This window comes from Equus asinus, chromosome 1 (assembly GCF_041296235.1).
Source record: "Equus asinus isolate D_3611 breed Donkey chromosome 1, EquAss-T2T_v2, whole genome shotgun sequence".
Taxonomy (NCBI): domain Eukaryota; kingdom Metazoa; phylum Chordata; class Mammalia; order Perissodactyla; family Equidae; genus Equus; species Equus asinus.
Window position 1 is genome coordinate 95,564,518 of NC_091790.1, and position 18,637 is coordinate 95,583,154.

The 18,637-nt window shown below is 45.4% G+C and overlaps 1 protein-coding gene across 4 annotated transcripts in view; it reads left to right on the forward strand.

Annotated features, from left to right (window-relative positions):
* GRB10 (growth factor receptor bound protein 10) overlaps window positions 1–18,637 on the forward strand; it is a 203,865-nt gene that overhangs the window by 100,079 nt on the left and 85,149 nt on the right. For 3 of the 4 annotated variants that reach the window (XM_070497694.1, XM_070497794.1, XM_014828260.3), the window contains exon 5: window positions 18,150–18,369. In XM_070497694.1, coding sequence (XP_070353795.1) covers window positions 18,150–18,369 — 220 coding nt within the window. Of the gene's footprint in view, window positions 1–17,532; window positions 17,608–18,149; window positions 18,370–18,637 lie in introns of all 4 variants that reach the window. The other variant, XM_070497829.1, reaches the window with a different exon arrangement.

The window sequence follows — 18,637 nt, forward strand, 5'->3', positions numbered from 1 at the left end:
AAATTGCCCAGATCACACCCCAAATGAGCAACAGAGCTGAGTTGGAACCTGTGACTGTGGGCTATGGCATCTTGCTTCTCGCCACTGTGCTGTTCTGCCTCTGGATTAGCCCTCCACCCTTCTCAGAGGCCACTCATATCTTTTTTTCTTTTTGATGCCTCACATTTTTCACTTGTTCAAACTGAGACGTCAGCCATAGGGACCAAATTTTCCTTGTTCTTGAAAGCAGCCAAGCAGATCAGATCCCCATAGTCGCCTCCTCTGTCCCGGACCCCGCTTTTCTTTCCACTGTGCTCATTCCGTCCTTTCCACTTGGAAGATCATTTGTCTCCATGAGGAAGATGGGAACAAAACAGGCATTGAGACCCCCGCTCTCTCTTTGTCTTTCCCAGTGTTAGGCGAGCAGCAGACCTCGCTCTTCCTGGTTCTCATTTGGAGCAGAACTGAGACACCCATTGTCATCCTTTGTGATTTCTCAAGTCTCAGCTCTTCTGGGCCTTCGCTTCCCTGATGCTCTGACAGCTCACGCCATTCTTGTCTGTTTCCTTTCAGCAGATAATTGGACTCCATTAATGTTTCATGTTTCCTTGAGCTGTCAGGATGCTCGCCATTCAATAGAGGGCTTTATCCTCACGCTCCTGTTTTTCTGGTGTGTTGGCTTTTCATCCTCTTGCTCTGTAGTTTGCCTGTTTCTTTCATTCACGTGTTCATTCATTCATTCAACAAATATCTGTCGCTTGGCTAGGCCACACCAGGACTGGGGACACACAAGTGAGTCATTTTTAATTTATTGGTCATATAACATATGGACCTTTTCATCCAAGGAAGTAAAAATTCCTTTCAGAAGTGGCAGGGTACAACTTAGATATAATTCTTTCACTGTTAAGATCAGTGATGTAAGAATATCTTTAGATTTCCCTTAGGTAGAAAACCAGAATATACTATCTCCTAAAAAATCTGACGTGTTTTTTTCCATTATATTACACTTGATCTAGATTAACCTATTTTTTAAACCACAATTAACCATTTAAGGTAAATATTGTTTGTAATAAGTTACTTTTATTATGTAATTTTAAACTCCAGTTTTAAACTCTATAATTTTAAATTCTAAAGATCTGAAGCTAGAGATTTTCTGTAAGGAAAAGTAACCCTGCATCCTTCAGGACAGAATGTCCTGCTGCCTTCAGAAGTAATTTAACAAGGTTACTAGTATCACTTTCGTTAACACAGCTAATATTATTATAGCCTACGGTGGATTAATCCCATCTCCAAGTCAGTTCTCAGAAATCTTAGTTTCTTACCTGTGGGCGGGCACTGTGCGCACATGTCTAGTTATCCTCTCAGCGATCCTCGGAGGAGCAGACGGTTCAGTCGACTTAAATAGCTGGGTGCCCAGCATTGGAGCCAGGGGCCCGCCTGGTCCTTCCACCGCCCTCTGCTCTTTCCCTCAGGACATACCAGGGCTGGTAACCGACACCTGCTCAACTCTGAATTTAGTTCTGACCAGGAAAGACTTTATAATAGTCCTGACTATTTTGGGGGTCGGGGGGCGGGCAGGTTCTAGAGGAGATGGTGGCACAGATTGTTGACCTTTCCATCTCTGTGAGTATGTTTCAGATGTATTGAAAAATAATCCCAGTGGGCCATTAGTCTACTTGTGCGTCAAACAGCTGTGAACACCTTTGCGTGGCAAATGCTTTCGTTTGGGGAGGTTTGGCGTAGTAAGCCCCAGCTACTGACGCAAAGACCCTGGAATTCTGCATCATACGGGATGGTTTCTACCTACCTTGGAGCAAATGGGGTAACTCTCAGTGACATCTGTTCCCTTATATTTTCCCACCAATTGCCCCTTCTCGCCATGCTTTGTGGTCGCAGAGTGTTTTTTCTTAAAACACAGTTCTGGACACACCACTTTCCTTCTCAGACACTTCTGAGTCCTTCTGTTGGTACAGGATAAAGTGCATGGTATGCTTCCAGGCCCACATGGTGAGGCCTCACTCTGCCTTCCAGCGTCTTCTCCCATTACGCCTACATACGTGTCACCTGGGCACCAGCTGCAGAATCTACTTGTTTTTATGGAAACTGCTATTTAATTTTGTCCTTCCCTACCTTTGTCTCTGGGTACCCCCACAGTGGTACTTTAACTGCTTCTGTGTGTTTACATTCTCTTCCTCCTCTCAGTCCTGACTCAGATGCCACGGCCAGCTTCCTGGAAGCTCCTCTCTCTTGCCCCCTGCCCATTAAATAAGGTGCTTCCTCTTGGGTCTTCTCCTGTGGCTTTTTCCTTCTCCCCCAAACATAGCACGCTTTGCTTTGTTTCATAGTATGCCAGGTGTGTGTTTCTCTTTCCAATTTATTTATAGGTTTCTTGAAACCAGGGATCATGTTTTTCTTTTTAATACTTGGGGAAAACTAAAAGAATGTTGGAGTTTTAGCCACACCAGGGCAGGAATCAAAGCTCCACTAATAGCTGTGTGACATTGGGTATGTATTTTAAGCTCTCTGACCTTGGTTTTCCAGTCTGTGAAATGGGCGTGATAGGATTTAGCTCCTGGGTGTGGTGCAGGATTCTGTGAGATGCCAAAGTAAATGTTCTTGCGCTGTTGCCCTCTCCCCTCCACTCTCTGAATTACTCCTGACAGGCATGCAGTGCATTGGACATAGTAGACAAGGAGCGCTTGTTAAACGAAGTCCTGAATTAGGTTTTGTCGAGTGCTAAGTGTCTGTGCTCCTTGGAGACAGAAGCAGTGAGTACAGGACTTGTGAAACATACCCTTCTTCTCTCCTTCCGATGGAAATGGAATCCTTCCCACTGCAGTGCCCAGCATCCCACCAAGTGCCAGCTCCTCCTGTTCTAATATGGTCTCCACTGGCGGAACTCAGTGGTAAAGGCACCGGTTTAAAGGGGCATTGATCTTACATCGAGCGAAGCTGCTGTTGCCTAGAAGGACAGATTTTTCATTTCATGGTCACGATGAAGAAGGAGTGAGGGAGAAGGTAGTGATGTCTGAAGCACTGTCTTTTCTCAGGAGATTTAGCTGCATCCGTAGTTGAGTGGAGAAGTGCAAGGCTGTGCCGTGCCAGGGAAGACAGTGCATGCAAAGGGAGAGAGACTGCCACGGCAGGGAGAGCCCAAGGGGAGCACGGCATCGGCTGCACTCCTTGGGTAGAGACTGAGTTGGATTGTTCTATCGTTCCTGCAACCTCAGGGACAACCAGATAGGCCTGACGTGGTCAGGTGGGCTCACACAGGCAGAGGTCTAGCCTGCTAGTTACTGCTTCATGGAGAGAGATCCCTGTGCCTAGAACTGTCCTCCTTCCTGGACATGTGCCATCCCTTGTTGGAATTAGACAGTCTGGCATTTATTCACCTGGTGACCTGTGTGTAAACTGCCTGGTGGGCCTTTTTCCAGGGAACTAAAGGATAGGATACTCAGCAGCCTCCAGAGAGTTTGGGAACTCTGCCTGGCTGTCTGACTTTCTGGAAAATTCTACAGCTTGATTGATGGTAGCTGGTGACTCCATTTTCCACATATTCAGCTAACATTTGCTGAGCATCTCCTGAGTGCCAGGCGTGAAATTAGGTGATGAGGCAAAGGTGAAAGAACATGCAGTTCTAGAAACTCAAGTTTAGTGAGAAGAAAACTAGAGAAAGTTAAAATTACAATGTAAGAAGGAAGCAACCTGTCAGGCGTGGGGGTGGACAGACCTGGATTTTACTCCCTACTCTATATCTTGGTAGCTGAGTGGCTTGGTGCCTCAGTTTCTTCATCTGAAATCTGTAACAGTATGCCTAGTTGGCTGGTTTGGTAGGAATATTAGAAACCGCTTGAGCTATGAGATGTGCCTGACCTGGCACTTAGTAGGTGCTCAAGAAATGGTAGTTATTGTTTATCATCATCATTAATAAATATGATGTTATATATAGAAAGAGAATAAAAACCAAAATGTGCCTCCTCCCCGTCTTGTGAGTCCAGCCTGTGGATGTGTGCTCCCCCAGAATTTGTGTCCATCCAGACCTGGATTCTGAGAGACACTGTTCTGTGAGCATCCCTTTTTCTGGGGTAGTATTCAGGAGGTGCCGTGTATACGTGTGCTGTTATTTCTCTGAACTGAAAAGTAATGATCATAAGAAGAATAATCTCAGTTAGGAATTCTGCTCGTTCCCTGACCCAACTCCAAAGATTTGGATTCAGAATGAATCCAAATGAGTCCCAGGAACCTGTTTTCACAAACAGAGGCTCCCAGGTGACCTGCCCGTCAGACAGGTTCGAGGGGGACAGATCTAGATAACGCTGCCCCGCCTGCCCCATCCACGTCCTGGAAAGCCAGCTCCTCTCTCCTGGGCATTTCAGTTCTGGGAGATGTGCCATTTCTTGGAATGGCCTGGTCCTTCTCCTGGAATGACTTTCCCATCCTGATGCCTCGGAACTTGGGCTCTTCTTAGAGCTGCGTGCCCTCTGCTTGACTGTCTTGCCTGTAAACAGAGACCTCGTTTTAAAATTCTTCTCTTCTGCCAAGTAATGAGCATAACTATCCTCAGAGAGTTTCTGGCCCCTACGTACTTGCTGGTTTGGGTACTTCATTAACTCTGCCCAGGTCCTTTTCATCTGAGGACACAAACTGGACTCTGTGCTGCCTTTTTACTCCCTGCTTCTCCCTAACCTCTCTCACCAGGTGCCAGTGTGGGGGTCCCTCCTGATGGCTTGAGGTGGCCCCTTTCCTGAGGAGCCCGCTCTTTCTTTAGGTTGTCTCTACCCACTGACCTCCAGGAGTTGCCACTAAACTGGAGCAGGTTTTAGCTTCTTCCTAGAGGGAGTTGCTTTTCCAGAGGTTAGTATAAGAAGTTTCATATCCCTCCTTGCTACTTTGTGTCTAGCACGGTCATCCTTTTCCAGAGCTGTTGCCTAGCCCTTCATTACATTTAGGTGGTGAGATTCTTGTCTGTTTTGTTAACATCTGTATTTCCAGAACCTGGAACACTGTCAGATACATTGGTGATCAGTAAATATTTGTTGAATGACGAAAAATATTGGCCACATGAATGTATTTTAAATTTATGGAGTTAAATTCATGGAATCATAGAGTCTTAATATTGAATGGGATAATAAAGACTCCCCGGTGTCTAATTTACCTTTAAAAAATTGTCCTTTTGAGAGCACAGTGCTAGTGAGTGACAGACTTTTGGACTGTGGCCTGAATTTTCCCTCTTCAATTCCAGCGTTCTTGGACTCATATTTTTAGAGTTGATAGAAAATGAGAACCTTCCAGAATGACAAGTTATTTACATAGTTTCTTGCACCCAGACTTCTGCCTGATTTATGATGTAATAGAAGAATTAGGAATCAAAATCAGAAGGTTAAGAAGAAACACTAAATTGCTAAGGAAGACTTGAGAAGGATTCAGTTCATCTTTTGCCCCTTTTCAGTGATATTTTGTGAGTCTGTTTCTGTTCTTTTTTCCCCTCGAATTGTCTTCTGATAGTACAAATAGAGACTGCACAGCTGAATTTGTACTTTTTAATATAGTTTGTGGCTTGGGTCCTTGGTCCTTGCTCGACAGGCTGTAACTTTTTGGTAATGGAAAATTCCTTTCCTATGTTGTGTATGCTCCACAGTGCAGAATACAACTGTCTTAAAGACACGAAAGAGACTTATGTCATGTCCAGGTGCTTCCTTGCAACAATGTGGCAGGATGAAATCTAAGAAGGACAATTTCACTCTTTTCTAGGTGATCTTCACTGAACTTCAGATGCCAGTTATTGAATTTCAGTGAATGAAATCACTGAGTGAAACGAGTGAAAGCTTTCTTTTTTTTTTTTTTGTTTGAGTAGAATTATTCTACAGTTCTTCAAAATGTAAATTAAAAAAGTAAATCTCGCTGGAATCAAAGTCCAGAGTGATTAATCATTATTTTACTTTTTTTTTTGCTTGTTTGTTTTGGTGGTATAGGTAAAGTTGTCTTGCCACTAGATTATTTGCATCTGCCCTGGAGATCTGAGATCTGCCCTGGACTTTGTGACATCTCCTTCCCTCTGAGTGTTGCAGTTTCCTGGGCTGTCACACAGCCCCGGCAGTAAAGAGGGACTTGGCAGGACGAGGAGACATGCCAAGCCTCCTGCCCTAAAGGTAGCTACAGCCAGCGTTCTGGACCACTTCTGGCCTTGGGCACTAGCTGCTCTGGGGCAGTGGGTGAAGCACCATTGGCACCACTGAGTGTGCGAGGACACAGACTTACTGTTTTTCTATAGGTTCTGTTCATAGAGCCTCCACTGGTGGTTGAGCTTTGCAAGAGCCATCATAAAATGAATACTTTATCATAAGATGAAGTTCATAAGATGAAAACTGGTAGGTTTGAACACCTACCTGCCATGGTTCAGAGGATTGGTGGTGAAGCGTGCACATTTGTATTGAAAACTAATGTTTTTAGGAAGAGGAATCCATGTTTAGTGCAACTTAGGACATGAGCAGCCTGGTCTTGGAGCTTCACAAGCCAGTCCGTCTTGTGTTACCTGGTAAGTCACCTGAGAAGCCAGCCCCAGAGGCCCCGCATCACCCTCAGCTTCCACGGCCTGGGGTCTTCCCACATCTTGTTTTGCCTCCTCACTGGGTCCTTACACTCACTCAGATTAATATTTTTCTTCTCGATGTGACCCTTGACTCTTCACCACAACTGAACCTTTGTCCCCACTGGTCACCCTGGGCCACGTTCTGGTCATACCTGCACTGGCCCCCAGGAGCCCACCCCTGTGCTGGCCAACACGAGCGATGTCCACACCATTTCTTCAGCTCTGGTAGTGGAGGAAGCCACATCTGAGCAGGCGTGCTGGCCTAGTGGAAGAGGAGGAGCCGGGGGGGGTGAGGACTGAGGGCATGCAGAATCAGGGAGGGAGGGGGTGAGCATCTGTCCACCAGCGGGGCGATGCTTGAGGCCAGTGAGCAAGTAGGGCGGGAGTGGTTAAGCAGGGCAGCCCAGGAAGCCTCATCTGTGAAGTCCAAGCGTGTGGCATGGGTTCTGTTCAGGTGGGTTTAGGGTAGAGGGTCCCTGAAAAGTGCCCAAGTAGAGTAGCCAGACAAAGATCTTAATTGACCATATTTGAGATTATTAAACATTCTAACTTTTAACCACTTTTACTATTATTATCATTTTCAATTGTGGTAAAAGACACCTAACAAAATTTATCATCTTAACCATTTTTAAGTATACGGTTCTGTGATATTAAATACATTCACATTGTTGTGCAATCATCACCACTATCCGTATACAGAACTCTTGTCACTTTCAAAACTGAAACTCTGAACCCATTAAACAATTATTCCCATTCTGTGTCTCCCTAGTCCCTGGCAACCACCATTTGACCTTCTGTCTCTATGAATTTGACTGCTCTAGATACCTCATGTAAGTGGACTGATATAGTATTTGTCTTTTTGTGTCTGGCTTATTTCACTTAGCATAATGTCTTCAAAATTCATGCACGCTGTAGCAAGTGTCAGAATTTCCTTCCTTTTTACAAAATGAATAATACTCCATTGTATGGCTGCACCACATTTTGCTCATCCCTTCCTCCATCGAGAGACCCTTGAGTTGCTTTCACTCCTTGGCTATTGTGAATAATGCTGCTTTAAACATGGTGTACAGATATCTTGCTGAGTCCTGGCTTTCAATTTTTGAGGAGGTATATACCTAATTTTACATTTTAAAAATGGATGAAAGAAAGAAAAAAACAGATTGAGTCTTAAATTCTTTGGTCTAATTATTGAAGAGATTTAATAGTTGAATATAATAAACCAAAGGTTTCTGTTGCAGTGCTTTAAGTTGAGCACTGAAGTGTAGCTGATTTATGATGGGGCCAGAACTGAATGACAGCTGCTAACGAACAAAAACCATTTTCTATCCTGAAGTCCGGTTCCTTTGGCCACTCTTCCTCAGATTCAGATATATTTTCAAGTGTAAACATCCTTTTCTGATTTAAAGTGATGCATATTCACTGTAGAAAATTTGCAGCATTTGAACTAGGATAAAGGAGAAAACCAGATTATAAAAGAGGACCATGACACCAAAATGTTTAAAATCCGCTGCCTTAAATGATGCCATTGAGTTTGTTTAATTTTACAAGTTTGGAAATGCCAGGCTGGTAAAATTTCAGACACTGGGCGTGTCGGTCTTGGGCTGAGGGGTCTCCTAGCTCCCTGGTTGGTGGGTCCAGAATGTGCCAGATGGCCCCAGAACAGCCTCTTGGCCACTCTCGGGAAGGGGGCTCTGCTTTTCTTCAGCTGGAGTCACCCCGCCCCCGCCCAGCCTGGAGCTTCCTGCCCCTCCCAACTCCAGCACTGGCTGCACTTGGGGCTGAAGTATGGAGAAGGGGCCTAAAAGGCATCAGGGAATGCAAGGGCTCTTGAGAAAGGGTGGCAGCTCACCCCAGAAATGCCTCAACTGATTGGCTATTTAGAATGATGTTTGCAGGAACCATTGGCCACTCTGCCCAGTGTCTAGTGAGAATCATACTGGTTATGCATGGTGTCCAGTATGTGTTAGGTGCATGTCGTATCTCTTTGGGTAGATCGCTAGATCTGAAGTCTTTGCTAACATTTCCCTCAGGCTCTGGAATCTAGGTGAGACTTAAGTCATTTATGTCCCCTCAGCTGGGGTCGGAGACAAAACACAGCCACATGCCCCGTAATGATGTTTCGGTCAGTGACGGAGTGCATATACCACAGTGCTCCCGTAAGATCAGTACCACATAGCCTGGGTACGTATAGGCTATACCGTCTGGGTGTGTGTAAGTACACTCTCTGATGTTTTCACAATAACAAAGTCACCTAATGATGCACTTCTCAGAACATATACCCATCGTTAAGTAATGCACAACTGTATCATATTTGGTGTTCTTGGTTAAGTGTGTAAAAAGGATTTGTAACACTATTTAAAAGACGATGACCATGCATAGGCTCAGGATCACTCTAACAAAGGGACAGTTCCCACTTTTGCTTTTTCTTTCATGCTGTTTCTGTTTCCAGTGAAGTTTTTTACATGATTAAAAATCAAGCTGTATTCTTTGTTTCTACCTTTTTGGACATGTCATTTCATAGCAGTGGCTTCAAAGGGAACCACCACTTAGGTAGTGAGCCTTTGGGCTGGAAGAACTTCTTCTGTCATGAACTGTGTTGGTCTGATAAAATTTACAGGCCCCTGGGTTAATTTGATTTGCTATTGTTCTCACTGGGTTTCCATTGTTCACATTAATACCAAATAAAGTACACTGTCAGGATATCAGTCCACGTTTATAGGATGTTCTGAAAGTCCTGAATTTTAAGAATAAGTGATATTCCGGTAAGACCTGCAGGGTGGGCAGAGGGTACAGAGCTGGGTGGCCCAGGAGGCCTGAGGAGCTGTGCTCAGGTTCCAGGCCCTCAGCTTGGAGTCCTGCTTTCACATCATCCCAGTGTGGCTTTTCATGGATTTGAATTCCAGGAGCATGACTCTGCTGTCGCAGGAGGCGTGGCTGAGTACACCATCGTTGCAATAAGCATCTTGACCTCTTTGAAAGAAAAGAGATCAGAGTTCTAATCCGAGCTTTGTTGTCTTTGGCTTTGGGACCTTGACCCCAGTGAACATCAGATTATTTGTCTCACTGCTAAATAGGTATAATAATACCTATCATTATTTTGAGGATTAAATCAATGATGTAAAATATAGGGGCACGTATAAGCATGTGGTAATTGTAGCTATTAGTGGTGATCACGTTGCATTTGGACACACACCTTGAATGTCAAGCCCTTGGTGAGGCCACCGTGTCACTGTGGCATGTTGAATGACTACTTCTTTGGGCCTCGCTTTGCCTAACTGTGAAATGCAAAATTTACGCCTCTTAATTTCTAAGCCTCCTTTGAGTTCTTAATCTTTTTATGGTATAGAAGAAGAAGTTGTTTCTACATGGCCCTCTTGCTGGGTGACCCAGGCTGCTGGGAGGTTTTGCAGATCATTGAGCATCTTTGCTGACACTCCTTTGCTCCCCTCACCTCAGGGTTGTGCTCCCATCTGCCAAGCACAAAAGCAGGAGGGCCAGTGCAGAATGATTTCGTGGGGAAGTTCCCTTGTGTACTTGGGAGGAAAGGGTGCAGTGTGCTGTGGAACATTAAAAATGCAACTGGGAACCTGCATAATGTATGCCCAATGTTTGCTTTCAAGTTTTGAAAGAGCCCTGTGAACTTGGATAGTTTCTGCTGCCCAGACCGTCTTTTTAATACTTTGTGGCAGGCTCTGTGGGCAAACGGACGAGAGGGGCTAGTAAGCCTGGGGTTCATTCAGGAACTGAGTAGTTTCTGGTTTCAGGGTTTTGGAATTGTAAAAATCCTCTCTCCTTCCACAAGGGAGATATGATATTAGCATTTTTTTCCTGAAAGAATTGATTTTCTCCATCCGTTGTTAACAGAGAAGGGATCTGGGCAGCCCCAGGTCGGTCAGCATCCAGGGATCCTCGGACAGCTTCTCCTCTCAAATCGGACCAAAAGGAGGCCTGAATATGTGGAGCAACATGTCCAAAGTCAGACCAGGGCAGGGGTGGAGCCTAGGGACCTCTGCAAGTCCCGCAGTCACTGGGGTAGAGGAGCCTGAGGCTTCTCAAGGAGGGGCTGCATCTCTTCGTCGTTCTCTCCCCAGCCCCCTGCACGGTCACTGACTCATAAACAGTGCCTGCCTGCTTCTCATCTGTGTGGCCGTAGATAAGGATTTGATTCTAAGTTGCTTCTTGATTGTTCTTAATCTAAGTAGTTGCTGTAGATACTTAATCATAAGGGTAGCGCTTTATTTAGACAGAATGTGAATATTTAAGTATAGCTTTAAGGAGAGCAGGTGACAGATTTCATCAAAGCAGAGAATCAGTGGTCTACATATTTCCTATTATTTACAGAGCTGTCTGGTAGGATCCTGGATCTATAACTTGCTATGGGATGCTCTTGAAGGGAGTCCAGATGAAGTAACAAGACAACAGAAGAAAATGCGAGAACTATCAAGGATCTGGAAATATGACTGAATATGTATGCAGCCTTCCTAAGTGCACAGTCCTGCATGTGGATGAGGAAACGGACAGGCATTCCAAGAAGAATAATGAAGATATCATCTGTAAAAACAAAGCAAAGAACCAGTCGGCCTGGCCTCAGCAACCTGAGAGGATCGTTGCAGTTTTAACGTTGTCTAAGTGTATTGTACCCAGCATGTGTGTGTATTTTTTCCAGTTTCATGTCACCTGCTGGCCCTGAACATGCTTTGGATTATGATTCCATCCACGTGGCCTGTGGGTTCTGGGGTGGGGAAGGGTCTCTGGAATCCACTTCGTCACCGACCACTGATGGAGCCCAGCAACCTCCCCAAAATGTAGAGAGGACTCTTTCAAATGTATTACAGTTGTAATAAACCCCCCCCCCCCCCGCAGATTCTTATGGATTGTTAAATTAACCAGTTCGTTGATATGTATTTTCTCAATTAATAGGCACTGAAAATGGCAAATTACATTATCTGTGGGAGTTGGGTGGAGAGGAGAAAAGTTGCCATTTTTGACCAAGTTTGGGAAGATAAGTTTCTCTTGTAAACACTGAAAAGTTAGGAGTTGTGAATGTGTGGCTCCGATGCTATGGATATTTACATGCATATGCTGGGTAGATGATTCTAGGGTTTTTATTTCCTGTCTCAAATCCTGCCTGCCTGTAGTAACCGCTGCAATAAGGCATTGATTCTATATATTTTTTTAAATAACATGATTTGAAGTTGCATTTGTATTTGGAGTTGTGGTTCAATGATTTCATTTTATATTTGCCGAATATCTTTAAATATCATGAATAAGAATAGAAAGGGATACTCCAGCAGTACAATACCTCATTGTTTTATTCTGTGTCCAAACAACTCTACATACTAAAAATTAATTCCATGAGAATAGAAGATTAATTGGTGTGCAAAAAATATATTTCAGTAGAGTGTTAGGTTATATCTGCACAAGATTTTCATTGCTTAGAGGCCAACAAAAATAGCTTGTCAAGTGAACATGGTTTAGGTTTAAAGCATTTTGCAGGTTGGATCTTTAGTTCTTATCCAGATAGAAATGTGCAAGAACCTTGGCCTTTGCATGTGTGTTCGGGTCTTTTCAGATATGGCACTGTAAAGAATGCTCCTTTTTTCTTCTCTACTCTCACTGAATACTTCTGTACTCCAGATGTGTGGGGGTTTTTCCCACAGTTGGCAATTCTCTGACACCAGCTGGGTGTCCTACAATTCAGTTAAATTCTGACAGTACTTGGTTCGATTATTTGCTAGAGCAGCCCACAGAACTCAGGAAAACAGTTTACTAACTGGATTACCAGTGTATTTTAAAGGATGCAACTGAGGAGCAGCCCGATGGAAGAGATGATAGAGCAAGGTGTGGGGAAGGAGCTTGGGGCTTCATGCTGGGCATGCCATCCTCCCAGCACCTTGTGTTCACCAACCCACAAGATCTCCAAACCCTGTGGGTTAGAGTTTTTTATAGACACTGCATTATGTAGACATAATTGATCAAATTACTGGTGATTAAGTCAGCCTCCAGCCCCTCTCCCATCTCCAAGGGTCTAGAAGCGCAGCCGAAAGTCCCAACCCTCTAATCACATTGTTGGTTCCCCTGGTAGCCAGCCCCCATCTTGTGCTTATCTGGGGGACTTTCCAAAAATCACCTCATTGACATAAACTCAGGAGTGGTTGAAAGGGGCTTGTTGTGAATTAAAAAAGATGCTCCCTTCAGCTTTATAATAGTCCTGGCAATATCTCAGGAACAAAAAAAGACCAGATATTATAACACTGATGCTCCTATCACTCTTATCACTTGGGAAATTGCAAGGATCTTAGGAGTTGCGTGCCAGGAACCATCGAGGAAGACCAAAATACCTATTACTTATTCTATCACGACTTCACCAGTACCATCTATTTTTTTCTTCTCAGGAACCGAGATACTGCTCATACTTAATTTATCACCCTGTAGGGTTTTAGCATTGTATGCAAGTCTGCCCCACCCTGTCTCACAGCCATCCCTTACTTAAGAGTGTGCCTTATATATCAAAATGGGAGGAATTGTTAATGGGTGCTGACCTGGGTCTGTGAAGAAAGGACGGTAACCATGTGTCTTTAACACATAGTGCAAATAGCATTTCTTTAAGGTGCCAAATAATTTAGTAAAGCAGATCCAGTGTCATCTTTAATATCTAATTAAAGAAGACACTAGATGGTGCTATAAACTAAGCAGGGTGCGGGGAGGGAGGCCAGGCCGGGCCGCAGGTTAAACCCTCCCTGTAAATCTCCTGCTGACCCCTGTCTGCTGGCCCACGTCCCGCCTCCTCCTGGCTTGGTTTGTGGAGGACATTCACCCAGAATAGTTTATTAATCCAAACACAAATTTGTTTCACTGAATTTATATCCACTTTAGAAGTAAACGAGCCTCAGTTTGCTAATGACAGTGAGGCTAGATGCTCATGTGAGTTGGAGATCAAATGAGTGAGCTGATACTTGGGACACAAGTCAATGCCCCGTTTTGGGTTGGGGTTATTTAAGGAAGGAGAATAACTATTAATAACTTGATTTACAACCACGTTGTCTGATCTATTTTTGTGCAGTAAATACATCCTTATAAATCTGTGTGAAGTGAAATTGTATGTGTAAGATCGTTTTCCCTTCCCCTTCCAGTATTCCTGCCAGAGGGGCGTGCAGTCTCATGGAAAATATTTTGCATCAAGTTAGCATTGAATAGACACTACGTTTGTTTCCAGGAGAGCTGCTTTGTTAGTGCCCTGTTTATGTGATTCTTCCCTTTATGTGACTGACCCTTCAGAAAGGCTTTCACACTTGGGTGGTTACTGAGGACGTGGATTCACGCAGCCGGCCACACGCACAGGAATGGGAGTCCTGCACGATGGACTCGCTCACGGAATGTGGGCCCTACGGGATATTTGCAAGGATGGAATGCCACTTCAGTAATTCAGTGTAGTAATTAAAAAAAACTTGGTGTAGATATGGAGAAGTGTCTTCTTTAGAATCAATCTCTTAAAACCGCTTTTTGGAAGATTCAATGATTAGTCCTCATTAGACTGTAACAAAGTCCTAAGGAAAGTGATCATCATAAGTGACTATTATCTAAACAGATAAAGTGCTAATTGACCCCACAGGAAATTTTAATGTTTGTCCTAGAGTAACATATTTTAGATTCTTTAAAAAGTTTGATTTTTGCTCTAAGGGCTATGGAAACTATGCAAGTTTGAAACATGCTGATATAATGTTTGGACTCGGTTCATGAAAATCATGACCTACCAAGTGACTGTTATCAGATTAACCTGGCTTTGTTTAATAGACTCACAATAAAGTGTATTAAAGTAGAAAGTAGTTGTAAATAACCCACCTCAGAAGAGAATTAAAGCATTTTGAGGCTTGTGTTGTGTTTATATTTTGGCATCCAATTTATATTTACTTTGAATAATTTCACAATTACTTTGCATTCCCCAAAGCTTAGTGGCCTGGCTGCAGAGAGGGGTGACCCAGGAATGACCAGGGTGGCAGAGAGAAGGAGCAGAAGAACAGGACAGAGAACCCATGGGCTGCCCTACATGGGGTCCCAGCCAAGTGCTTTCAGAAACGCTCAGGGAAAACATAACTCAGATGAAGATCCACCTGAGGGAATCCAGACTTCTTATTTTCTTGGAAGAAATCTGTCAGAGAGCGAGAACTCTCTTCCCGTTTGGGAAGGAGGGTGAAAGTGGTGAAAGCATTGGTCTTCGTGTTCTGCTGGGTTTTCTCCTGTTATGAACAAGTGTGAATCACAGCTGTGTGACACCCAGTGGACCTGTGGAGTGCTCCTGAGCCGCCCGGCCGTGACGTCCATGCCAACATGTGCATCATCGAAGGCTGATTTGATAATTCCATGGAACTTTAGTTTTCACCCTGTGTTGATTCTTAAATGGTCCATTAAGATGGAAATATTGAGTTGTTAATGGGGTGAGTTAGGTCGGCATATATACTACTTAATTGTTTTACAGGGCTTAAATTAAGGCGCTATTACGTATGAGCTAAATAGGAGTATAGGCAATGAGTGGCAGTTAGGATGGATACATTCTAGAACTTTCCTGAAGCCCCAGATTTGTAAACTCCTCTATAACTTTATACTTTTTCTCATAAGATGAACCCCCAAGGTCTCAATAAATGTACAGCTGAAGTCTCTTATTTAGTGCTGGTTCTTTCTGGGCAGCCATCATCCCCAGTTTTTATGGTTGCTGAGTGTGGTTCCTCAGTTTACAGATGAGGACTGTTTAAGACCACAGTGCCCTGTCGGACAGGGGCCGTGGGCGTCTGCCACCCTGCATCCCCCAGGGCCCTTGACTTTCTATCAGCCCACTCTTCCCCTCAGACTCAGCAGGAGTTTTGCCTGCTGACTCTGGTGTTCTTCCTTGTGATATATTAATTATTGATTACATGGTAATTATTAATTATTGATTCAGCACTTTTGTCCTTTTAATATCTGCCCACAGGATTAATATTTGACTCCTCATAACCTGAGTTATAGCAGCATCTTTCATCCTTCCGCACAGGTCCTAGAAATGCAGGGCCCTGCTCACACTGACTTCCCCCGTCCGGATTTGGGGTCCATTTCTATGCCCCGCTCCGCCCTGACTCTAGCCTGGTTATTCCCCAGCCCCTGTCCACGCCACCTCAGCCAGCTCTTGCCGGTGGCCTCTGTTCCGGGTTCCAGCAGTGACTGCCCTGGGTGGGCCTCCATGTCTCATCTCCGCTATGTCTTTTCTCCTCACATCTGTCTGTCTGTCCATCCTCCTCAGGGCTCTGCGCATGATTCGTTTAAAGCCTACCGCATGTGGTGTCTCTCTCCCAGGCCTTCCTCAGACCCTGTCTTCCAGGTACTATTGCCTGGAGGGTACAGAAGCCGGGGGCGGGGGGTGGTCTGTGGCCTTCAGCTTCTGCCTAAATCTTCCCCTGGTTCTGACCACGGGGCCGCCCTGCAACCCCAGCCCCTGTGCCCCTTCAGCTTCTATGCTTTCTTCAGGCAGGTTTTGTTGTCGTCGTTCTGTTTTGTTCTGTCTTGTGCCCTTTCGCCCGATGAGACAGGGAAGCTGAAGCAGAGGCATCTGGGACTTTTGTGGGGAGAGGAGAGGCAGGGAGGGCCAAATGTTCCGGAAAGATCTGTGAGCTCATTTATTGATCATGCACCTGATGAGGTCAGAGTGTAGCCGCAAAACTTGTTTTCAAATTCAAGGTTCACTACCTAGCGCTCGTGTGATTTGGGGCAAGTTGCTTAATTCCTCTCAGCCTATTTCCTCAGCTGTTAAGCCAGGTTAATCATCACCACTTTCTATTGTTTTGTAAGGAATAAGTGAAATAGAGCTAATAAATGACATTTCCTGAGTGTTTACCGTGCGCAAGGCTCTGCTACAGAGCAGATAGTAACTGGCGCACTCCTCACCCCCACCCTGCGGGGTGGGTGCCCCTCTTAAGCCCGTGCTGGTGTTGGAGAAACCGAGCAACAGGACGCAGGCCCCTGGCCTGGGCACCAAGCCCTCAGAGCAGGGCCAGGCCAGCCATTTCTCAGCACCCGCCCGCTCCGCTCTCCCTTCCTGCCAGTTAGGGGCTAGTCACCTTTGGTGGGTGAGGGTCTTGCTGCTCTGGGCCCTAAGCCCCTTGTTTGTTCAGTGGGTGTCACATGGAGCTGTTTGGCAACAAATGAGACTGGATTATGTGACTTGCAATATGCTGCATTAGAGTCCACCTCAGTTGTATTTGCCGTGTTGTTAAGAAGTGACAGATCTGAAAGCGCAGACAAAAGGAGTCAGGGTTATTAGAATTATTAGGTTACAAATGAGAGAAACTAAGTCCAACGAGCTTAAGCACAGTTGTTAGGGGGATATAGGACTGCTTTACAGAGCTCCAGGCAGGAATGCAGCCAGGCCTCGGAAAGGAAAGGATGGAAGCTGAGTTGTGCACACTGCCCAGAGCCTGGCCCGTGTCCCCAGGCTCCCTCCCACATTTCTGAGTGTGCTGGGTTACATCCCTTGTTGTATGTTAGCAAGGGTTCTCCAGATGGGGTGTACATTTATATATACATATGTATGGGGGAGATTGATTTAAGGAATTGGCCCACATGACTGTGGAGGTGCAAGTCCAAAATTTGCAGGATGGGCCAGCAGGGAAGAGTTGCAATTCAAGTCTGAAGGCAAAATTTCCTCTTCCTTTGGGGACATCAGTCTTTTACTCTTAAGGCCGTCAACTGATTAGATGAGGCCCACCCACATTATAGAGGCTTTACACAGACTCTACTGATGTAAATATTAGTCTCATCTGAAAAATACCTTCACAGCATCCTTTAGAATCATGTTTGACCAAATATTGGGGTACCAATGTCCTAGTCAACTTGACACATAAAGTTACTCATCAGAATCTCTGTATGTGCATCTCTTTCTGGCATTTGCTCTGGCGTTCTCAGTGCCATCTTTGCTTCTCTCTCTGTGTCTGCCCCAGGCCTTCTGTGAAGACAGACCTTCTCTGGCTCTCCGGCCAGTGGAGGGCAGAGGAGGGGCACCTGGAGATTCGCAGGTACATGTTTCATCAGCAGCCACACAGTGAGCCTGTCTGCCGTGGCTTTGGCCACTCGCCAGCCCATTTGGTGGCCTTAGTGGGCCAGGGCTGGTGTCTTTGTTGAGTGCTCTTCTGTTCTTGTCTCTTCTAGACTTTCAGGGAAGGGAGAGTCTTGATTGGCCTACTTAGGGCTTGATGTCCACCTGTGATCCGGCCAGCTGAGGCCGAGGCAGTGGGTCATGCTATGCGACCATGGCCACTTGTGGCCCACCCATCCTGATGGGTCTGTGAGCTGAGCAGATGCTCCAAAAGATGTCCCCTGTGCAGGCAGGTAGAAATGCATTTGTTCTACAGTTATTGAATTACCTCTGGAATATCAATAAATATAATACATCTCGTTCCTTACAGAAATTTATACTTATTTCAGTTATGCTCCTCTGCCCTCAAATGATATTTTTAAAAGTTGTGAATTTTGGAACCTGCCCCCTAAGATACACATTTGGCTGTGACCCCTTGCTGCTGCTAAAGGTTCTTTTTCACTTTTGCCTTTTAATGCCCAGAGGATGACGTGGACCTGGAAGCCCTGGTGAACGACATGAACGCGTCCTTGGAGAGTTTGTACTCGGCCTGTAGCATGCAGTCGGAGACCGTACCCCTCCTTGAGAACGGCCAGCACGCCCGCAGCCAGCCAACACCCTCAGGAACAAGGTCCCTCCAGCCACAGGTGTCCCCACGGCAGAAGGTGCAGCGCTCCCAGCCTGTGCACATCCTCGCTGTCAGGTGGGACCCGTGGCCGCGGGGGCTGAGCCTCCGAGAGTGCGCGGCTGCTGTTGCGGGGACGCGACGCTGCTCTCTGCTCGGCCGATGCGCTCCTTTCTGTCTAGCGCGGCAGCACTGGGTTGGACTTGGTACCTGGTTCAGTTGAGATAACTTTTACTGAGCAGCCGCTCTGTGCTCAATGTCATGCCAGGTGGAGGGATGTGCAGGAAAACCATCAGAGGAGAATCCTCTGGAAAGAATGGCTGCACAGCCAGTTGAGGGCTCCAAA